Consider the following 27024-nt stretch of genomic DNA (forward strand, 5'->3'; position numbering starts at 1 on the left):
TTAAACAAAGAAATAGAAAACACATTTCTAGAATACACTTAAGTTTATATAGGTCCATAGAAATAAAGTTCCACCAGCACATGTATTTGTTTAATGCGTGTGATTATACACCTGTAAGCCACGTAATACATGTCTTCACATTACTAGACCATACCGGTAATATCTCGTACCTGACAATACAAATAGTCTGCCTTTCATCAGTATGTTAGTAATCCGTCAAATCTGCTCTGTTCTCTACGCATGATCTACAAACACATGCGCGTCCTGATAATGAAGACGAGCATGCAATGCTGGATTTACAAACAGAAAACAGGTGAGCTGTAAAGTAGGCATTTGATGTCTGGTCTGCTACTGAGTTTACCGCTGGCCAGACAACAGGTGCTAATGACGGTAAATCGCTAATGTCGGACTCCTATTTACCTTCCTGTTACTCTAATTTTCCTCATCATATACCCCTCCCGGTTATATACCCTTTCCAATAATCTATTTCCCCATCATATTTAGTCCCCACGTGTTCCCCCCTTCTCTATTGTACCCCCTTTCCATCATTCACCAACAATTGTTATGTCATGTCTATCGCCCAATTTTTCTCCTTACTATCCATATTCTGCAACTCCTGTTTTTTTTCTATTTTAAAGTATGATTTTCCGTTTACTTTGCACGCTGCTCGACTTTCCATTTTGTCTGTTACAAAAGTCAGTCATCCCCGCAAGAAGCAGTAACTCATTACCGAATGCTATCGAAACCGGTAAATATCTCTCATTTATGAAGAAGTTTAGTTGTAGCAAATCCATTTTTCGAAACATGTCATGCAACGAAAAACATAAATGACCAAAGTGGGATGAAGGGTCGTATTTTTAGCTGAGATGTGTTTTTACCACCTACTCTCATAAGCACTTTTAAAAAAACATCCATCAAATTTGGGGGATATCTACACCCATCTGACAGAGCACCTGGTATCATTGCGTCACTACCACTACCGTTATCTTACACATATCATCGTTTTTATTTGTTGTTTAATGATCATATAAAAATAGATAATATCCTCTATCAATAAACAGGTAGGCGGGTAAGAGATGTTTCCTGACTCATACGGAACCTCTTCCATCTGTCACTACGTATTAATAAGACACATCAAGATTCGTGACTGTATCAGGCGTCAGCATACACGAGGTGTGGGATATTGGCCCGTAGTTTGATCGAGCCGCCCTGACATGTTTGTGTTGTACCCTAGACTGGCCACCAGACCCTAAGTTGCTGATAAGACTTTCTCAGCAGAGTTCTTTACTAGATTATCTCCTCCTAGTTTAAACTTAGAATCAGGTATGTAGTACAGACAAAAATAATAAAGCCAAATTTTAGTGATTTGTTTAATATTCTAGAGACTGGTGGCCAGTTTAGTTGTACCCAAACCTACACCAGATCTACGGAAGAACGGTTGCCAGGCTGCAGCGTTTACTGGCCTTCTCTCCAACAATAGCATGACTACATTGAAATTACTGTAGACAAAATTTATACGTTTGTTGACTATGGAACGACTGGTGTGTTCTGTATGGAGGCCAGTACTAATCAGGTGTGACACAGTTTGTTTAGTATGGCTGTTAGAACAGATGCACATGCCTGCTGTGTAGGTAGATGAAATAGAGGATAGGTACTGTTAGGGCGGTGGAGTGATGAATGACTGCTAGCTAGAGCACATCATGGGCATTCATGGCTGATGATGGAACGCTGTTGGGGGCTCTGGACACGGACTCAAACTCACTACCATACCTTGCAGGATTTTAATCTAATTAGTCTGTGAACATCCTATTAAATACCACGAGTGATTTCAGAGCTAACCACAAGTTAACTACTGTGTATACCCAGTAGCATCCAACAGCAGATACTTTTAACTTTCATAAAAATAACCAATTTAAGCTTTTCTTTAATGCTTATTAAAAAAATGAACCTGCTAAATTCCCTATAACCTTGACATACTACTAATGATTAAAAAGATGATGATATAAAAAGCAATGTTTTATAGTTTGATATCTGATAATTCTCAGAACTCTGACTAAACACGTGATACACACCTCCTCCCGTCACGTTCTCTAAGATTGTGTTATCAATTTACATCTTACTTGGTCCGATATCTTGATATTAGAATCTGTGTTGCACAAGTACCTTGCACTACCACCAGCTAATAAAATCTCCCTAATAACACCTTACGTTATAATAAACCAGTTTTCCAGGTAAAGTCAATATCAATTTGCCCTATTAACGTGTTTCATTTCCATGTAACACTTCAGGTTTTTACTGAATATCAAGCACGTAATTGACTCTAGCTGATAAGAAATGATATAGCTCTTCAATGAAAACAGATTGTAACCTTGAAACATCACAGAGAATTAGAACACATATAGACAAGTTTTTTGACAATATGAAGATAAAGTTTTGAATATTCATATGACCTTTGACACCATCAGAGAACAGAACAAATCATTCATAAAACACAACGCGGAAACGGTACACAAGTCTGAAATCTTGAATTGAATTATTCAAGTTGTGTTATATTTCACCAGCTGACAGATGAAGTATTTCGCCACACTAACGAAGCACAGATTGGTAGATAACAGGTTATAATGTTGGCGAACAATGAGCAGACAGCGGGATAATTATATGTTAGTGGGATTTGGGGACTAGCCTTGTACACAACATTAAATAAGGTGACTTGATAAAATTTAAAAAAATGAACAAATATGCAGAAAGTGACGCGCGTTCGAATTAAGAGAAAAGAAGTGGATAGACTACAATCCTTATAATACGCCCAGTCCGAATTAGGACGGAGATAATGATCAGAACCTCACCGACACAAGGTTAAACAATTAACACATATTTTCACGCTGTCATGTTCCTTATCATAATTAAGTTAAAACTGTACCAGTCTCCTGGATAATTATAAAGTCTGCTACACCAAACATCTGTCAGTACGCGGTATATACAAAATAGCGGTACAGAGTTACACGTCTAAGTATCACGCTGTTATAAATGTACAGTGTCTTAACAAGATATTCAACCTCAACAATCAATTTCACGAGTGATATTCTACTTCAAAGAGGACAACCACTACCTGGGTGGTTATTTCGTATGAGAGCTGACAAAATCGTTTTTCTATAATCTCCTTATGAAACATTTAATGATCATTTCATCGGAAACAAACACATGTTGTAGTTTATAGAATTTACAGGCTCTAAATAATATTCGTTACGTTCAGCATTAGATCATATGATCACCATTTTATTTGGAGATTATTCGTTGTTCGACTAACACGCAGGCTTACAGTTTGTCACCTTGACCATTTGAATAGACAAGTCTTATTTTGGACGAGAGCAGGATATTGTCTTTCTTTGGGTAATTCATGTAACTATTATCTCTATATCTACTAGTGGACCCCAACTTAACCATTTCGCGCATTATTATTTTTTTTGTCAAACGATTTTTCTTAAATATACTTATAAAGTAGATACTGGACCTTTACAACTCAAATGAAACAGACATAATATTCCGATATTTTTCATACCCGATGCCATGTCATTGTCCATTTCAGTTAGGAGTATGTGTCATGCGTGAAATTCGCTCCAATGTCGATGTAATATAAAGACATAGTAATCTTATATAATCTACTTAATCCTTAAGTGAAATCAACCTGTTCTTAATTTGGGATTTCTCCACAAAAGACACAAATTTTTCGACTTACTTTGACAGGTATAGAGTTTATTAGCCTGTCTGATATCGCCTGCACTAAGACGAACTCTCTGTCCTATCTCGGGGTATACGTCTGTCTTCTTCCTTGGTAGGATGGTATCCACGTAAGTAGCTCTAGCGAAGGTATTGGTGGCATAGTGCATAATACTGCCATAGTCATACTCCTCTCCGAGGGAATTCACCTCACTCTCTGTCAACTTGTTGAAGTTGTATTCCTGTCCTATAGTACCAACATGTGAAACAGTATGAATACTAACTTCATACAATCAGCACTACTATCAATGCTGAACGAAATACAATATTTTCAACAAAAGAGTATGGAATCGTCAATTCACTGGAACACTGGCGACATTAGAAACAATAAAAATACAATGCGAGTTGTTACAGAAAAAGTACATGTATTTTCTTATATTTCCATTATACCATGTAAACAAAACTCTCACTATCTAATTGTTCCAAGCATTGGAATACAATTATTATGGAAAAGCTGTGGTTCTTAGTTATCTTAATGATGTAAACATGACATTTAAAAAAAAATTGTCATTGAATTGACTATTAATCTTATTATATCGACAACTGAATGACAACATTTGTAAGCGGTAAATAATTGTTACCTGGCATAATATTTTTGTAAATGATCTGCACATGGTCGTCCCTGTCCGGTCGCGTGTGTTCGTGCCAAAACCCTATCACGTGACCAAGTTCGTGCACAACTATTCCAAATTTGTCACAATTCTTTCCAATAGATATCGCCTGTGCGCCACTTCCTCTTTTACCAACAAAGGAGCAACATCTGAAAAAATAAATATAACATGAATATTGTGTGGAAAAATATTGATACCAATGCCTTTCACTGAACTGTTTAAAGAGTGACCACTTAAGTGAAAAGAATTGAAAAAAAATGATTTTATCACATTTTTCAGAGTGAAATATAAGATTTTATGCCGAGTGAAAATATCAAAAAACCTTTTAAAAATTAATGTAATATCATGTGCATCTTTCGATTTAAGTTCATTTTTAATTGTTTAAATGTCTTGTTTTAGATTATCTTATAATTAGAGACGTAAAAACGTTATAAATAGACTAATTTGTTAATGATTAACAGTTGTATTTAATCTCACGAGGTGGTTATTTTGATGTTTTTCCATCGTGCTTCGCACTCGTGAAAAATATCAGTCTCCATCCCACTCGATGAAAAATTGTTTTTCATCAAGAAACAAGGAATATCCTCTATGTACAAAAGTTTACTTTAGTTAATTTGATCGGATATCACGACAGCAATTAAGTAAATTATTGTTTTTAATCTCACACATCCATGCCCTCCAAATTAATAGCTGGATTATACATTTCTAAACGTACATTTAATATCTTAGAAATTTCCATTTAGTTTGTTTTAATGGTTGATTATACGTGTCGCATTTCTATTTTCACTGCTACAACTCGTGTAGCATTATGCGGTTTGGCCCAGATTTGAGCTAACTTATGCAAGATACAAGCTATGGAGAAAGACGCATACGCTTTCGAAACATCTGGTCACAATTCCTTCAATTTTGCAATAATTTTCCATCAAAAAATGACGTATTCACATTTTGCTTGAAACTGTGGTTTTCATATCATGGTTATGTTTCCTTTGAAATTTGTAATGGTGTCAGAAAACTTGAACATGATATATTACATGATATATTACTGATCTATCCAGTGAGTTATGGTCTAATAACATGCTGGTTATATAATTTTAACAGCTTTATTGTCTATAAACGTAATCAGTGAGGTTGTATTAAAGCACGTTACTGAACAGGTGTAAGCACTTGTTTATCAAGTCGAATTGATATGTCATTAACAACTTTAAATGGTCATCACTTTTGCCATGCTGATATTTATCTGGTTTTGTTGTGTTTCCCGATCTGAAGTGCATATGTGTAACATGTAAAACGGAATCGGTCTCTCCCATCTCCGGACAGATTTATGCAGCAGATCATCAAAGTATAATTGAGTAATGGCCAACAGGTAGACGTAAATACATCCACCTGACAAACAGTTTAATGTGTTTACGATCCACATCCAACTGGCGGTCCGCCAATCAGCACAGCGTATTACACTCTCAAAAGGGATGTAAGTAAGATTTTACAGTGATAAAACATTGTACTTAACTAGCCCCCACGTGTAGACAGCAGGATGTTTAGTACATATCGATGACTTACTGAAATCTGTTCAGCATGTGTTGATTATGGTATTTTACATTATACTCATTTGAGAACATCTATAAATTACATCATTGGTTACAAAGGAAATTTATTGCATGATGACATCCTTAGATTTACCAATCCTGACAGTTCAATGGATTTTAGTGCAATTTTTTTTCTGAAAACAGTATCGTTTAACTGCACTAATTCACATGCACGTTTCATACTTGCCTCAAGTCAATAAAGCTATTGTACTTATGTATACAATAAACAATATGGTAAACAGACTATTTTGGCCATACTTAGTCCAATACTTGATTATCAATAGCCATATCCTCGGGCACCTCTCGCGGAAGACCAGAACCTTCCAGAGCTGAAACCAGAGCTGGATCATTCGATTGCCGTAGATAAATTGAATGATAAAATAAGGACCAATATTTCCCAGTAAGTCTTATCTTCGCCTCACATCACCTGTAACATGGCCCTGTGTACCAGAGAAATAAACCAAAAATGTCATTTCTCTGATTGGTCGTGAAATATACACCAATCTAGCCAATAACTAAGCTCATCTCAAGTTCAGTGGCCAATAACTAGTCGTATCTCAAGGTCAGAGTGCCGATGGTCAGAGATACACGTTAATTTGTTACAGTTGTGTAGTTTGTTTGGCTCCGGTGATCAGGTGACACTATTTATAAATCATGTGACCGTCCTACTGAGACAGGCCATTATTGGAACTGGTCATTGGATGTAACTGACCAACTGGTTATTGGAAATAACTGACCTCCAAATAGATCTTTCCTTTGACCCAAAATCCTACTGAACCTGAATCAATACATGGTTATCATCTATAGCCACCGAAAGCACCGGACATTAGACTTGAAACAGTTGTGGGAATTATGTACTCATTTTGGGTGACATGACAAAATGAATCAGTACTGTTCACTGGTCTATGTTCGTAACGTAGCTTCTTACATATTGGTAGTGTTTTACAAGTTATACAAAGGTATGAAAGTGTAAACCTTCTTGAAAGTTGGTTGTATAACAACAGCTTGTCCTGACCAGTTCATTCATCGTACCTTCTTGCCAAAGAAGCTTAAATGGTTAGATTTGCTATGACTGCTTAAGGCAGAAAACGTAAATCTCTTGTATGCTAAACACAAGTATAACTGCTAATGACGATATAGACCTTGAATATTTCATAGAGTTTATAATTCGACTTTAATCGTGATTTTGTGACTGAGTGCATAAAGGTGCCTAAAGGTCCAGAAGACCTTTCGGCAGCAGCTCAGAAACCTCTTGTCTTCAGGATCATTGGATAAACACAAAGTTTTTGGACCAACACTTACCCACATGGCCTCTCGGTAAACACTATGTAGTTGTTGTGTTCTGGTTGTTTCTCCACAAAAGATACACATGTGTAATTCTCCCAGTGTCTCATAGCAAGCTTAAACAGTGCCTTGTGTTGGCCTAGACATAATAAGAAACAATAACAGAACAAGTTTAATATAAGTGTTGCTTGCTTATTTTATAATAGAATCAATTAGAAAATATACACATTATTCTCATTTAAACCATATTATTATAGAACATATTGAAGTAACTAAATGAGGTAAAGCTAAACGGAATTACCTTTCTAAGCAACATGGTTATATAATCAAACTAAATCAACTAACAAAAATAACGTTACACGAGTTTGGGCCTAAAAAGAAAAAAATATCATTGAACTAATTTATAATAAATCATTTAGACCTATTTATATGATAATAGGCCAACACTACCTTTAATTAGATACGACATAAAAAGGCAATTTCTGATAAGTGCCAATAATTTCTAACCAAAATAATTAATTGGTAATAACAGTAACGAGACGATATCTCTACATGTTATTCAGACGGATCTGAGAGCGCAGGATTGATTAAAAAACAAGCTGGGCGAGATAGAGATGCTAATATCAACAATGCTGTAGGCACAGGCCTATCGATCATCTGGCCAAGGCAAGCATTATCAAACTATATATACTGATTATATTTACAGAAGATCCTTCTACATTGTTGCTTATAATCTTTATGTCTGGAAAAGCCTAAACCACATTTTGAAAACTGCCCCAAGTTAATTCAGGGTGTGTTGGGAATCTGGAATATTTACTTAGCAGAGCCTTGTGGGATGGTAGCACTAGCAGAACCGTCTGACCCATATTGTCAGGCTACGGATTTAAAAGTAACAATTTTACGTTTTTCTGACAAATCATAAATGTTTATGTTGAAAATTACAGTACGAAACCGTGATTGCCAATACTGTCACGTAAGGAGGGCGGCACAGATATTCATAAAAGCTCGAGCATTTTGTGTATAGTAACGATGTAGATCAATATTTCGGTACTTTATTAGCATAATATCACTTTATATCCTCAGAAAAGACATCTATTCAGCGGATTAATTATTCATCGGTCGTCTTTAATTTAAATCTTCAGGATAATATAGTGTTCCCGATACCGACTACAGGCATACGAAGAAACACAGCTTAAGTCTCGAATCCAGAACAGGAACATAAGCATCAAAGATAGGAAGACTATTCCTCGTAAGCCAGTTATACCGTTTATATATTAATTATGTGTTCTTACCTAATTATCATACGTCTTCCGGTCAGTATAAGACAAAACTCATTGACATCAAAGTATAAATAATGCGTTTTGTCGTTTCTAGTGACCAGTAATGTAAATTTGTTTTGTGTAAGATGAAGAAAGAGAAACCGTGATGTTAGATCGTTTGTTTGTTTCCGTCTGTATCAAAGGAAAGTTTTTTTCTTTTAAAACGTTTGATTTTTCAAAACATATTAAAATACGTCTACCATTTATTTAAATATGATGATGATTATTTGAATAAATGTAACTGCATTCCCCCTTGATCATGATATACCTAGTATGTACTCTCGTCACATACCATGAGAAAAGTAATTGATTCTGGACCAGTTATCAAAAGGCTGTATCCTGTTCTTTTATTTTAGTTGTGTGTATAGTGCAGTAGTACAGAATGTATGTGCATTAACACAAATATGCTTTAAGGAAATGCCAAAACTTTTTATCACAATGTTTCACAAACGGTCTAATTTTACACTCTCCTTTGTGTAGTGTCTTTATTGTGGGAAAAACTGCTGATAGCTAAACTCTCTGTTTTACTAGTGTTTGTAGATAAGCAAAGCGACAGTTAGAGTGGTTAGTGCTAATTAGGATTTTATCTTGGATGTGATAACGATATATGGGCAGATAATAAACATTACTTTTACTAAAGAAAGACGTAATTGTTGGCTACTCACCGCTAAAGTTAGCCTCGATCTCATAGGGAATAACACCATAATCCCAGAGGCGTTCCGGACGGGCGGTAGCTGCCCGGCGTTCTCGCCTCTGAACCTGGTTCTCTGAAGACCTGACTAATGTTCGCTTTATTTTCCTTTTGATTTTTCGTCTGAATCTTTGTTCCTTCCTCTTTTTCTTTTCTGCTTTCCTTAGTGATTTGCATTTTTTATCGCTGCAAATAAGAAAGTAACTACAAATATGTAAGTAAAGTTTAGACCTACATCACCCAAAACGCATAAACAAAACACCACAATCGATATGCTGTTATCATCTGACCATATGCCATTCAACATTATGAATAAATATGACATTCATATGTGGCCTCACTGCTTATCATTGTAAATGTGGGTGTAATGCCACCAAATGGGCATAGGCCTTTGGCATTCAAAGATAAATCAACAACTATTGCCCTTTCCCCACCATGAGGCATATGCTATTCGTCCGCAAAAGGACGCATTTTATCTTATTTGTCTCATTCTATATCTGCACTGCCTTTTTAGCATTCCTAGTTAATCACATTGTCAATTAAATTTCCTTTACTTGGTTTCGTCCTAAAAGAGAGAAAGATATCGTACTAGGTTCAAACCCTAGTTACACATTAATCCAAACAACAAAAGCAGATTTTGGTTCGATGGGATACCCAAATAAAGTTTTACAAACTTCATAAAACAAAGGCCCGGACCAAATCAAGCCTCTTAAACAATTTCTATTATACACATTCATTATGGAAATGATAACAATAATTCCCATCTAAATTTAACATTTAGATGATAGTGATATTTTTTGCCGCTGGTATACATTGCTTTTCAAGATCTAGGGCATTTTATTACAAAGGTTGATATCTGTACCAAAATATCAACCTCTAAATCTGTTATTATTTTATGACGAAGTTACTATTACTGATACTTGGTTTTCAACAATATATTGATAAGTCAATTCTTAGCGATCATAAAAAGAGCGTCTGCTATGTCAGGCAACTTATCGAAGCAGGCAAATTATTTTAAATCCTGCAATGTCTTTTGATACGAAATTCGAACTATTGTTCGTGAACATTTGATCGCGTGAACGATCTTAGAATTGTTGATGTTACTACATATAAATGTACTGCAGTAGATAATGTTGTGTTTAAGTGTTTGCACACTTGTTCACCTGTTGAGTTATCTAATTTACTGTGATGTGTTTAACACGATAGCACTGCAGTGATAATATGGTGCTTCACCTTGTAAAAAGGAAATGTCTGAAATGAGGTAGAACACGTGTGTGTATCGAGTGGGCCTTGGTGTATCACTGTGGAGCATTAAGGATTTCTCAAACTCATGATACATGTAACTAGCCGGCGTTCCTCATTTAAACGCTGTTCATTCATTCATTCAAAATCATTTTTCTAGATAAATATATAGTGGTTTTGTTTTTAACGAACAAACATTTGATCGATTTTTGAGGTGTTTGAGAGATGGAGATTTTTATAAGCTTTGGGGAATTTCTAAGAAAAATGCTGATTGCCTTTGCTAATACATGTTGCGTCCTAAGCTATTCCCTTGAATCACGTCAGCTTCCTTGTTTATTGTCCTATATCCTTTTATGGTAAGAGTCTGCTATATTTTGGTATATAATTTTTTCTCTTTTTTCCTTCATCTTTATTCTCTCTATAACAATAACTAATCTCAGCTGAGAATCCAGCTTAATACTTGGATTTTTTTATATTCATATGCCAAACATACTAGATTCACTAAAAAAGTCCATCTGTTGTCACACTGTTTATATGCTGATCCTGGTGTCCTTTAAGTATGAAAGGACTCGATAGTTGGCATCAGTTCCTTCTACCGGATGGGTAGAAAAGCTGACATACTGCAGCACTCCAAACTCTCAAGACACGCAAAACACTCGTCCTAACATTAGCATGACTTCATGATGAAACAATTTAACGTATCTCTTAAATCACTGGCAATCCTTTCCCTTCATCATAAACAGACATCCAAACCTGACAGAAACCTCCTAAAATAAATCATCGTTGTATAGGAGGTGTTAACAAGCTGTATATCTGTGTGAAATCTTTATTAGTTTAAACCATCGCATTAAACGTTAAAAGAGTTACTAAAGCAGGGCCCGCTTGGTCGTTTTGAGACAAAGTCCAGAATTAGAGAATTATTATGATCTTACAAGTTCAGTTAAGGTTCGGTGTCTGTGCTGTATCACTGCGCAGGAAGTAGAAATAAAAATCAAATTATCACTAATAAACAGCTGTAATGCATGTATGACAAGAGTGTTCCTTGCTAAGCACTGTCTGTGATGCCACATGGTACAAACCTGCTGGATTTTATCATGTTTCTATTTCTAAATGCTTCAGAACAGATACGGTACATAAGTTGAAACAGAAGTGCATTTCAATATTAGTATATGAATCAGAACGACCTATATATAACGTAACGGTGATACGCACCTGTAGTAATTACCTACCAGTATAGATATAAAATACATCTGGTTAAATAGAAGGTAACAAAGTCCGATTTACTCACACAACATTTGACTAACCTTGTGTGAGTAAATCGGACTTTAAGACCAATTAACTTAATATTAATTTTAAAATCTTAATGAATCACCTGCTTATAAATTTGACAATCATTTATCTGATGTTATACCCATTTTAGTCCACCGGGTATATTTTACAAAGTGTTGCTGGTTGATTGATTTTGAGTGTCCTTTAAACGTCATCTGTATGCTATGTGTTGCGTGTGTGAAGTCTGTACGATTTGGAAGTCTGCAGCTTATGTTCATGTAGCTCTACTTAAAACTGGAGCTTTTGCTCGTTTGATAGTGGTATCTTGCTGAAACATGCTAACAAACGAATACATTATACTGACAACCAACCGTTCCTTTCACTGTAAACTGAGCTTAGCAGGAACAGAAACTACCGCTTTCACAGAAATTATGCATGGTGTGTCTCGATCAGGGAACGAAACCAAGAGATTTCCTCATGGGGACATATGGTCAACTCAAGACTTAAGTCAACGGATATCGAAATATTTCAGGTTTAGTCGCATTTTGCAAAGCATGCAATGGAGCGGCAACAGAATTTTAACACTATTTGCATTGCAGGGCAGGTAAAGTAAGTGTCGTGGTCACTCAAGGCAAAACGTTGATCATAAACGTTTTATATACAAACAACAGCAACAATACAAACACTTGTCTGCTATCTACTGAATCCTGGTTTATGGTTCAAGTTAAAACCCTCACTCTAAATAACATATAAAATATAAAACTCACCCCTTCGCACACTTTCTACGCTGTACCTTTCTCTTCCTATTTTTCTTCTGTTTCCTATGTTTCCTTTGCTTTTTATGCTTTTTAGATTTTCTACCTGTGGTTTTTTCATGTCTTTCAATATTTTTTTCTAAAGTAGTGTGTGGGCCTTTTCTGTGAATGGTTGACGCTCTAGGATCGTCTATCTGAAGTTCATATATATCTCGTGGCTCCTCTTCAGAGTCTGAGGAGTCTTTTTTAGATAATGACTTGGCATACGCTATATCTTCGTCCGCTAAGGCTATATCGCCTATAAATGCAGCTGAAATGGACAAAAAAGCAACATTATAGTAAAAATAAATGTCACAAAGAAGCAAGAAATGGTATGATCTTCTAATACATGTCTGTAATGTCCCAATTGTATTTTAAAATTAAGACGACCTTGCCTTTGTGACTCTACCATTGGATATCCGAGACACTCCTAGATATTCCATGTCATCAATAAGTCATGGCAATGACACCACATCCAAGGCATTATCGGATACATTTCAATAACACTATAATTGGGACATTCGGAAGGTTTTGTTTTCAGAAATTGACAATAAACGACCTAACAATCATGACATCCACGAGGACTTTAAACTATATTGACATACCGCCGGGGACACTCGAAGAGGTTTTGCTGACATTGACATTAAATATTGGTTTCCATCGTCATCCATTTTAGACAGATTATTTATAATATTGACACGAAGGATAGGATATTTGATCAGACGATAACATATTCTGTAACAAAGTATACAAAAGAAAGTTTCCATCAGTAAGATTGGGAAACTGTAGTCTGTCTTGTACAACTGATTAGGGACTGGGCGGTTCGGAACCAGATCGTTATGTGAAGTAATGATGGGTTAGGACGCGAGTTATGATGCGAGTCGCCGACATAAGCAGTGAACGGTGACGCCAATAACGGAATTGGTAAAACGCCAATCAACTAGTCCGGTCCGTCGCCCGTCTCGAAATGTACCTGTTACTGTGGCTAATGACGGAGGCCACGTAACGCCCTCCGCTAATTACAAGAAAGCGAGAACACTTCAGTCTCCGATCCTAACAGACAATCCGGAATTTCCAGGGGAAATGTGGACAGGAAACTTTCGTCTGGTGTTAGGTCTCGGACTGAACACAAAGACATTACGTCATAACAAGAAAAGCAACGCTGCTAAAAAAATAAACTTAATATCTTAAAATCCAAAATTAAACTCTTAAATTACAAAAATGATTACAGGATGATCTAAGACCTAGTACCAAAGTTAGGGTACTCTTTAGTATGTCAACATAATGACTCAACGGTATCCTTGTTAACATGGATTTTGGGTGGTTGGTTAGATCAACGTCCTATTAACAGCCAGGGTCATTTAAGGACACCTCCCCATGGATGCGGTGTGTTGCATGTGTCAAATGTTTTTGTTTTTAGGGACTGTCGCATATTCATGTGCTATTTCACCTGAAGGCAGCATGTTACCACCCAACTCTCGGTTACATTATACTAACAACGGGCAAACCAATCGTCACATTCCTTTAATGCTAATCACAACGCACGAGCAGAAACTACGACTTTTAAATACTATAATTACTTCGGCCAGGGTACAGAACCCAGAACCTTCTCCGCAAGAGCGAGCGCTCCACTTAAGACCAACATTGAGACGGTGTCAAGGGGGGAGGAAAGATAATTTCCTAAATTTAGTCGCCTTTTACGATAATGTAATGTGACCAGCGGTTACGTCCTACCTGGTAACCAGGGAATTTCTTACAAAATTAGATAAAAACAAGATACCAGATTACATGAAACAATAATAAACGTTATTACTTTTCTTCTTTAGATCCCTCATCGACCAAACATTTATTTCACAGATACACGATCATTTCCCTTGTTGCAGCCTTATCCCGCGGTAAATACATGGTGAAGTAGGTTTGTCAATGCTACAATAAGATTCCATTTTGCAATGTTAAACATGTGTTTGAATATGTATTCCTATCGGAATAAATCATCAATAGGAAGCAATCAATAGGAAGCCAAACAAACAACCAATCCTTATGGGGAAACGATTGGTCTGTAGCTTATATTGTGTTATTAAGCTTCTCGTGATAAACTTATGGTAATTAATATTGACAATATGCAAAATGCATGTCAACATGATGAATTCCTCTGCAAGGTTTTCCATTCCATTACCCAAATCTAAGCCATTGTGTTTTAGCAATTGTTCCTGACGTATATAGGGACTATCCTACCCGGGAGGGATTACATTGTAGTACTTGGTTGTGGGGGACATACGTACGTTGTGTAACAAACCTTTCATTCATCGGTCTGTATTGAATGAAGCCGACTTTCTCACGCTGTAATACCGTACTACTCTATCATTATACCCCGCGGTGGAGTGGGGTAGGCAGAGGATATTTACACCACTAGGGGGCGCTCAGATTAATAACTATCCAAGAGAAGAAAGCATACCAATTGACATACATATAATTAGCTTGAATTATTGTTGATTATAAACTTCAAACCCATCGAGGGTGAGAATAGTGCGGACAAAACCAAAGTAGGATCTGAGTAAATTACGTTCCACACATATAGACTGAGTAACACCGACACACTTCCTGACCTTGTATAAGAGTAACGTACAAAAGAAATGTTCACAAAGGATGATGGAAATAAGCTATACACGACACTGTTTGTTTCGTTTTCCTTGCGAGACATTGATTACTTAAATTATTAATGAATTCTGTCTTTACGGTATATAATCATATTTCATCATCTCGTCCGTGTAGCTTGTTTGGCAAAGATGTACAAGGCCTTGTAATAATTGTTTCTAGGGGTAGTATGCTACAACCCAGTTCTATGGTAATTAACCTTCCACCATTTTGAAGTACAAATACCCGAGTATAGATGACTGCGTAAGGATCCAAAATTGTGGGCGATTCGCGGGATGCACAGATAGTGCACCACCCTATCCCTCGATATAAAGCATAGGAAATATTTAACGAGATCAATATAGCGTAAATAACAAATCCCATTATTAATGCTATAAATATGACTGTGCCAAAGTGAACCCCACAACATTTCTCCAGTGTCGTAAAGTCAGTCAACCAAAACATTGGTTCTGTCATCTTTAGTAGGGAAACAACTGCACATTGAATGGGTGATTGTGTGACTATTTTACTACCTACAACATCAGAACGAGAGTCCATGGGGGGCTACTAACTGTATTTTACACCATTGTCCCCCGTACACAATGCCCGAGTGTGAAGGTCAATTGGTCATTGAAGGGGAATGGAATGTATCGCCATTTTCCAGCATTGTATTGTTCATTGATTTCTTCCATTGTAGTTGAGAGACATTATCTCGCAAGAAGACGGAATTATCACTCGTTTTATTTTCAGACGGCAGAAAGTAACGTGTAGTTATAAAATTTAGGCAAACATGTTACAACTTTCTAATCTTTAGCTGTATATCATACAGATGTATTAAACGGACGACGTATCATACGATAACATCAAATATTACACAGGTAATTAGTGAGATAAATACATAGGTAATTAGTGAGATAAATATATTTTATTACACTAACTACTAATTATTATTTGAAACCATACTCTACATCTTCCTCATTATTCAACACCTTCGCTTTCACCGGAAGTTACCATCCCGATAGAGAGTAGCCATGTGCAGTGAGTCTGGTCAGAAACAAAGTAGAGCTGGTTGAAATATGTTGTTCTATAACGAGATCGTTAATTATGTTGGAATAGGGGGTTAATGCATCAAAGATTTACACAAACGAATCTAAAAATAGCATGTTCATTTCATAAGATATGACTTCCGGTGTCTGTACGATATTCTTGTAATATATAAGTTGCTTGGCAAATATCCGGAACATCCAATGCTGTTTTGTTTTTATTTCCATTAATAAGTTCCTGTCTTTAAGTCTTCTAGAATTGTAGTTCATGCCAATAACCATACCATCCTATGGAAATGCTATCATTATTAGAAACTAGTATTAAATAGTACACAAACCTTTATTCGATTGTACAAACTAAACAATATCTAACTTTCCGAATAATCTTTATTACTAATCTAATCTACTGGTTTTTGGTTTTCATGTTTTGTCGTATGCCTTATACTTAAGTCGAGAGTTCTGTATAAGTATACTGCATAGAACAGATAAAGCTCGTCTGTAAAATGTCTGAATTGGTCAAAACTACACCGATTATTGAGCGGATATTTCGATGTTTCCAATCAAAACACGATTGTGCGAATCCAAGGTCTGACTGACCAGCGAATTGATGGCCCGTGCGGAGCTGGTAATGATACAACTTCCGTCAGCAAGACGAAATTAATACAAATTTAGAGACAGTCTGCCGAGCTTGGACTGCCGTGCCGGTGTCCATATTAATCCCTGATAATTCATTTAGGATGTTATTCGATTTAGATCTAAGACAATGTACGTCCGAATACATTTAGACTTTTCAGATGAATCGCTTTCATTTGTTGCTATAGCGTTGCTTATTTCTATTGTTATATTTCAATGATCCGAGTCATTCACTAGCGACGGTCATCTCTACAGACGTGTCGTGGACAGCAATCTCGTTACTGGTCTTGCGAACATCGGCCGTACACGCTGATTGTAGGTTTTTGTAGAGGTATTACCACTTCAATACCTGTCCAGAGTTGAGCACAGATCCGTCTGGACGACTGTCTGGAAGGCCAATGTTCGCCAGGAAATTACAGGACAAAGACCTAATTTATACATCTTATGTCATAGACACGTGTACATCAGAACCCGATCGGACTGCCGTGTTTAAAAGGACAGCTCCACAGACCGGCGTGACAGAGCCCCTACTGACAAAAAGGAACCTCCATGGTGTTAAATACTTTAAAATGTATGCTCAAACGAAGCTGATATCACGTGGTGAAAGTAAGAATCCAAACTCCAAGTTGATAGGCTTGCATTTGTGCTGCTTTGTTTCAGTTAAAAGCATTCCTTTCTTCTTATCCATCCTAAACAGTAGCAATATGTCTTAATTAGCTCATGGCTCCAACTTCATTGGTGTAATTTGAATTGGTGACTTTTAATTTAACGCGATTTAGTTTTTCTTAATATGTCAAGTGATTTCTAGTAAAAATATATAAATCTGTGTCATTGTCTCTTACAGAAATTCAAGATCGATATACGCTGAGGACCCGTGTAGGACAAGCGCCTCAGTGACCCTCGCTATATCTATAAATAGCTGCATAAACGTTACGTTTGAAATGTCATCAGACTCGGAAACAGGAAATAGTGTTAAGAGTCCAAATGCAGCCTTAATCGTCTCAGCCTATTAACATCAAACATAAGGTTGCATTTGTTAGTAAAAAAGTGTCAGTTTCGTCTGAAGTCCTCTGATGAAGGACGAAAGGTGAAGATGTCCCGACATTTTACCACAAGTCCTTCACCTCTGGGTCGCAAGTTTTAAAACATGTGCGGCAGTTTACTAGGTACAGACCATAGGTCAGTTGTTTTTCTACGGATACTCTGGCTTTCCTCCGCGTTCTTAGATGTCCCTGACTGTTAATCTGACGTTAGCCTAATCGTACCAAACCAAACAATCCTCTAATGTGTCTATGATGTGGCAATCCACAAGTGGTATATTCTCTAAATAAACATACTCTTTAAATAAATATAATCTCAAAATAAATATAATCTCTAAATAAATGAGCGGTATAATCTCTAAATAAACATACTCTCTAAATAAACGTATTCTCAAAACAAGAAATCCCAGAGGGGTCTTGGCGCCCACCAAAGAATGATCTATGTCTGACAAAGGAAAGAGGGATCTTTTCTCTGCTTTTGAATCTTTTACTTGATATTACTTCATATGAAATTTGAGAAGGATCCTTTGAGTACTTTCTGAGATACGTAACAGTAACAAACTTTAAATATCAAAAAACAAGATGGCTATCTGTCGGCATTTTTTTTATCGATCAGTCCAAATATGCAATATGCACAATTAAGGTTCTAGGGGAACTCACATATAAAATTTGAGACAGAAATCTTCAGTTCTTTCTGAGAAAAAGTGGTAACAAGCTTCAACTATCAAATCAAAGATAGCATCCTGTCGGCCATCTTGTTCACTGATCGGTACCAAAATGCAATATGCATAACCAAGGACCTAGTGGAACCTGTACATGAAATTTAAGATAGATTCCTGCAGTACTTTCTGAGAAATAGTGGTAACAAGCTTCAACTATCAAAATCCAAGATTGCGGCTTTTCGGCCATCTTGTTCACCGGTCGTGCCCAAAATGCGATATGCACAACTAGACCCCTAGGGGAACCTTCACATGCAATTTTAGAAGAATCCCTTCAGTACTATCTGATATATAGCAGTAACAAAATTCAATTGTCAAAATCCAAGATGGCGTCCTGTCGGCCATCTTGTTCACCGATCAGTACCAAAATGCAATGTGCATAACCAGGTACCTAGGGGACCATGCACATAAAATCTGAGACAGCTCCCTTCAGTACTTTTTGAGAAATAGGGGTAACAAACTTCAATTGTCAAAATCCAAGATGGCAGCCTGTCGGCCATCTTGTTGATCGATCGGTCGTCCCAAAATGCAATATGCACAACTAGGGCCCTAGGGAAACCTACATGTGAAATTTGAGAAGAATCCCTTCAGTACTTTCTGAGAAATTAACGGTAACAAACTTTAACTATCAAAATCCAAGATGGCGGCCTGTCGGCAATCTTGTTGCCTGATTGGTCCCAAAATGCAATATGCACAACTAGACCCCTAGGGAAACCTACATGTGGAATTTGAGTGAGATCTCTTCCATGCTTTCTGAGAAATAGTGGTAACAAACTGTAACTATCAAAATCCAAGATGGCTGTCTGGCGGTCATCTTGTTGACTGATTGGTCCCAAAATGCCATATGCACAACAAGGGCCCTAGGGGAACCTACATATGAAATTTGAGAAAGATCCATTCAGTACTTTCTGAGAAATAGCGGTAACAAGAACTGTTAACGGACGGACGGACGGACGGACCACGGACCACGGACGAATAGTGATTTGAATATATAGCCTACCATCTAATGATGGTTGGCTAAAAAATGAGCGGTATAACATCTTAATAAACATACTCTCTAAATAAACATATTCTCTAAATATACATACTCTCTTAATAAACATATTCTTTAAATAAACATACTCTTTAAATAAACATATTCTCATAATGAGGTAACAACGGTATAAAGCTAGTATGTTAATAATCCGAAATAAAAGGCCAAAATAAATTCAAAGTAAAATCAAAATCATTTCTATGGAATATATATTCAGCCACTATAGGCCTTCTCCAGTCCGAAAAACACACTAACCAAATAAATTCTAAAATAAATATTCTCTGAATAATATTCACCCATAGCCTCTTCTCCATGATCTCTGAATAAAAATAACACTCTCTAAATAAATGAATTACCCTCTAAATAAATATAATATATATGATCTCTGAATAAATGAATGGTACACTCTCTAAATAAATGAATGGCGTACCCTCTAAATAAATATAAATATATATGATCTCTGAATAAATGAATGGTACACTCTCTAAATAAATGAATGGTATACCCTCTAAATAAATATAAATATATATAATCTCTGAATAAATGAATGGTACACTCTCTAAATAAATGAATGGTATACCCTCTAAATAAATATAAATATATATAATCTCTGAATAAATGAATGGTACACTCTCTAAATAAATGAATGGTATACCCTCTAAATAAATATAAATATATATAATCTCTGAATAAATGAATGGTACACTCTCTAAATAAATGAATGGTATACCCTCTAAATAAATATAAATATATATGATCTCTGAATAAATGAATGGTACACTCTCTAAATAAATGAATGGTATACCCTCTAAATAAATATAAATATATATAATCTCTGAATAAATGAATAGTACACTCTCTAAATAAATGAATGGTATACCCTCTAAATAAATATAAATATATATAATCTCTGAATAAATGAATGGTACACTCTCTAAATAAATGAATGGTATACCCTCTAAATAAATATAAATATATATAATCTCTGAATAAATGAATGGTACACTCTCTAAATAAATGAATGGTATACCCTCTAAATAAATATAAATATATATAATCTCTGAATAAATGAATGGTACACTCTCTAAATAAATGAATGGTATACCCTCTAAATAAATATAAATATATATGATCTCTGAATAAATGAATAGTACACTCTAAATAAACGAATGGTATACCCTCTAAATAAATATAAATATATATGATCTCTGAATAAATGAATAGTACACTCTAAATAAATGAATGGTATACGCTCGAAATAAATATAAATATATATGATCTCTGAATAAATGAATAGTACACTCTAAATAAATGAATGGTATACGCTCGAAACAAATATAAATATATATGATCTCTGAATAAATGAATAGTAAACTCTCTAAATAAATGATTGGTATATATATACATGTACATATATATATACCCTCTAAATAAATATAATCTATAAATAAATGAGCGATATATATACTCTCAAGATAAAAATGAGTGGTACACTCTCTAAATCTACTAGCAGTTTATACGGGCTGTGTACTTTCTTCGTGTAATGTGAGAATCGGTTTAGACACCATGTAATGCTGTGTGGTCCGGAAAAAAACCTAAAAAATTCTCTTATTAAGTAACCCTCAATCTAAATTTCTATGGGGTCAAGACAACCTTCATTCCGTAAGAAAGGGGTTTCCGCACCGACAAATTCGTTTATAAAGTATGGACGTTAAACGAGCATGGGATACCTATGTCTACATTTCTAACGTTCTTTCAACCTTGATGAACAAGAGTCGGGTAAGTTTCTGCTTATGAAAAATATCTCATAAAACATCGACTATGCATTATATCATATTTTGATAGAAATATGCTGATAAAAGTTATTCGGTATCTAGCCATAAGTAATGTATTATAATACAGAATAGTGCACAGTAACACAAAGACAGTTATTGTCGGGCACTCTAGTCTCAAGTATCCCTGTCCTGGGCTGTACCACAGACATGCAAGGAATGGGAGCACATTCTACACATAGACCGTCATGGAATCACAAACATTCGTAATGTCACTGCTAACACTAGTAGTACACGTCAGTCCTTCCTGATAACATGTGTCTTCTGCTATAGTGTAATTAACGCTGTAGAGTCTCGTGTCTCCTTGTTATAGGGGATTTCATAAACTGACACCAATGGTGAGATACAGTTGACGAGTTTCACTTGAGATGGAGTTCGACCAAGTGTTTCAATGTGCACTCTCCTGAATAACTAATTTCTCTTAGCACTAAAATGACAGACATGTATTGCCCAAGTTAGAAATAGTCTCTTTTGCCCACCACTATCCAATAGAAATTCTTTACGGATCTACAAAACATCTATAGGCCATATTGTATTAACTATTGATGCGCATTTAACAATGGCAGGAAGTGACTATACTGAAACAATGACCAGTTTACTGAAACGCAAAATCGATAGCTGGTTAATTATGACGAACATTATTTATCTTAAAAACGCCGTTTTTGGACTCAGGACATTTTCCAATTATCGCATGTTAAAACGTAAACATTAACAACAGTTTTGCGATCATTGTGAGCACATCCATTTTACTTCATTATTGATTTGTGTTGTTTCATTTTACAACCATCGTTTCTAGCTAAACAGGTGCCCTCGAACCAAGGGGTAAGAGATAGTATATAGAGTGTTTGCTTAATCAAGGAAATACTACCATAAATCAAACTAACAATACTACGACATCACATTATCACAAAACTATGTTATACACACTCACAGCACAACGATACTCATACACTCACAACACTACGATACATATAAACTCACAACACTACGTTACATACACACTCACAACACTTCGTTACATACACATTAACAACACTACGATACATATACACTCACAGCACTACGATACATATACACTCACAACACTACGATACATATACACTCACAACACTACGATACATACACACTCACAACACTACGATACATATACACTCACAACACTACGATACATATACACTCACAACACTACGATACATATACACTCACAACACTACGATACATATACACTCACAACACTACGATACATATACACTCAAACACTACGATACATATACACTCACAACACTACGATACATATACACTACACTACTACAACACTACGATACATATACACTCAAAACACTACGATACATATACACCACAACACTACGATACATATACACACTCAAACACTACGATACATATACACTCACAACACTACGATACATATACACTCACAACACTACGATACATATACACTCACAACACTACGATACATATACACTCACAACACTACGATACATATACACTCACAACACTATGATACATATACACTCACAACACTACGATACATACACACTCACAACACTACGATACATATACACTCAAAACACTACGATACATATACACTCACAACACTACGATACATATACACCTACAACACTACGATACATATACACTCACAACACTACGATACATATACACCTACAACACTACGATACATATACACCTACAACACTACGATACATATACACTCACAACACTACGATACATATACACTCACAACACTACACAATACATAACAACATACATACTATACACACAACACTACGATACATATATACACTCACAACACTACGATACATATACACTCACAACACTACGATACATATACACTCACAACACTACGATACATATACACTCACAACACTACGATACATATACATCACAACACTACTACATATAACACTCACACACTACGATACAATACACACTCACAACACTACGATACATATACACTCACAACACTACGTTACATACACACTCACAACACTACGATACATACACACTCACAACACTACGATACATACACACTCACAACACTACGATACATATACACTCACAACACTACGATACATATACACTCACAACACTCACAACTACATACGATACATATACACTCACACACACAACGATACATACACTCACACTCACAACACTACATACATATACACTCACAACACTACGATACATATACACTCACAACACTACGATACAATACACTCACAACACTACGATACATATACACTCACAACACTACGATACATATACACACTCACAACACTACGATACATATACACTCACAACACTACGATACATATATACACTACACACTACGATACAAACACAACAACACAGATACATAACACTCACAACACTACGATACATATACACTCACAACACTACGATACATAACACTCACAACACTACGATACAAATACACTCACAACACTACGATACATATACACCTACAACACTACGATACATATACACTCACAACACTACGATACATATACACTCACAACACTACGATACATATACACTCACAACACTACGATACATATACACTCACAACACTACGATACATATACACTCACAACACTACGATACATATACACCTACAACACTACGATACATATACACTCACAACACTACGATACATATACACTCACAACACTACGATACATATACACTCACAACACTACGATACATATACACTCACAACACTACGATACATATACACACTCACAACACTACGATACATACACACTCACAACACTACGATACATATACACTCACAACACTACGATACATATACACTCACAACACTACGATACATATACACTCACAACACTACGATACATATACACTCACAACACTACGATACATATACACTCACTCACAACACTACGATACATATACACTCACAACACTACGATACATATACACTCACAACACTACGATACATATACACTCACAACACTACGATACATATACACTCACAACACTACGATACATATACACTCACAACACTACGATACATATACACTCACAACACTACAGATACATATACACTCACAACACTACGATACATATACACTCACAACACTACGATACATATACACTCACAACACTACGATACATATACACTCACAACACTACGATACATATACACTCACAACACTATGATACAAACAAACTCACAACACTTTGATACATACACACTCACAACACTACGATACATACACACTCACAACACTACGATACAAATACACTCACAACACTACGATACATACACACTCACAACACTACGATACATACACGCTCACAACATTCGATACATACACGCTCACAACATTCGATACATACACACTCAAACACTACGATACATACACACTCACAACCACTACGATACATACATACTCACAACACTACGATACATACACACTCACAACACTACGATACATATACACTCACAACACTACGATACATATACACTCACAACACTACAAACATACACACTCTACACACACCACTATATGATACATACACACTCACAACACTACGATACATACACACTCACAACACTTTGATACATACACACTCACAACACTACGTTACATACACACTCACAATAAAATGATACAAATACACTCACAACACTACGATACAAACACACTCACAACATTCCGATACATACACACTCACAACATTACGATACATACACACTCACAACACTACGATACATACACACTCACAACACTACGATACATACACACTCACAACATTACGATACATACACACTCACAACACTACGATACATACACACTCACAACATTACGATACATACACACTCAAACCACTACGATACATACACGCTCACAACATTACGATACATACACGCTCACAACATTACGATACATACACACTCACAACATTACGATACATACACACTCACAACACTACGATACATACACACTCACAACACTACGATACATACACACTCACAACACTACGATACATACACGCTCACAACATTACGATACATACACACTCACAACATTACGATACATACACACTCAATCCACTACGATACATACACGCTCACAACATTACGATACATACGCACTCACACCACTACGATACATACATACTCACAACACTACGATACATTCACGCTCACAACATTACGATACATATATACACTCACAACATTACGATACATACACACTCAATCCACTACAATACATACACGCTCACAACATTACGTACATACACACTCAAACCACTACGATATATACATACTCACACCACTACGATACATACATACTCACAACACTACGATACATACACACTCACAACATTACGATACATACTAACTCACAACACTACGATACATACATACAACTCACATACGATACATACATACTCACAACACTACGATACATACACACTCACAACACTACGATACATACACACTACAACACTACGATACATACACACTCACAACATTACGATACATACATCACAACACTACGATACATACACACTCACAACACTACGATACATACACACTCACAACACTACATACATATACACCTCACAACACTACGATACATATACACACTCACATCACTACGATATACACACTCACAACACTACGATACATATACACTCACATCACTACGATACATACACGCTCACAACACTACGATACATATACACACTCACATACGATACACACCTCGATACATATACACTCACAACACTACGATATACACACTCACAACACTTCGATACATATACACTCACAACACTACGATATACACACTCACAACACTACGATACATATACACTCACATCACTACGATATACACGCTCACAACAATACGATACATATACACTCACAACACTACGATATACACACTCACAACACTTCGATACATATACACTCACAACACTACGATATACACACTCACAACACTACGATATACACGCTCACAACAATACGATACATACACACTCACATCACTACGATATACACGCTCACAACACTACGAAACATACACATTAACAACACTTCGATACATACACAGATACATACTAAAACATTAAGAGACATGAACATGATTATTACGAAATATAAGCATTACATTAACGATACGCGTACTTACACACTAACACAACCATGTATCTGACCTGCTTCAAATACATACAAACTCATCTTACTTATATGCACTTATATATTCACTCAAAATGATATAGTACGTACAATTGTACACCTCAATAACAATACATTGATACCTCTATTACAATGTACACTATTTTTAAGATACAAGTATACGCATGGACTCATAATAAGGTAATATATACATGTACATTACGAAACATACACATTTTAATACTGATATCTAAATCAAATATCAATGTGCATAAGAAGTAATTATACACAATGATACTAGTCCAGACTAACTTATATAT

At 36.0% G+C, this 27024-nt stretch overlaps 1 protein-coding gene across 1 annotated transcript in view; it reads right to left on the reverse strand.

Moving 5' to 3' along the window:
- Window positions 1-27024, reverse strand: part of LOC138322783 (tolloid-like protein 1) — a 41520-nt gene that overhangs the window by 13701 nt on the left and 795 nt on the right. Inside the window, exons 2-6 of the mRNA XM_069266878.1 lie at window positions 12544-12841; window positions 9240-9451; window positions 7274-7394; window positions 4359-4537; window positions 3737-3964 (exon numbers count right to left, since the gene is read on the reverse strand). Of these exons, the coding sequence (XP_069122979.1) occupies window positions 3737-3964; window positions 4359-4537; window positions 7274-7394; window positions 9240-9451; window positions 12544-12841 (1038 nt within the window). The remainder of the gene's footprint in view (window positions 1-3736; window positions 3965-4358; window positions 4538-7273; window positions 7395-9239; window positions 9452-12543; window positions 12842-27024) is intronic.

This window comes from Argopecten irradians, chromosome 5 (assembly GCF_041381155.1).
Source record: "Argopecten irradians isolate NY chromosome 5, Ai_NY, whole genome shotgun sequence".
NCBI lineage: Eukaryota > Metazoa > Mollusca > Bivalvia > Pectinida > Pectinidae > Argopecten > Argopecten irradians.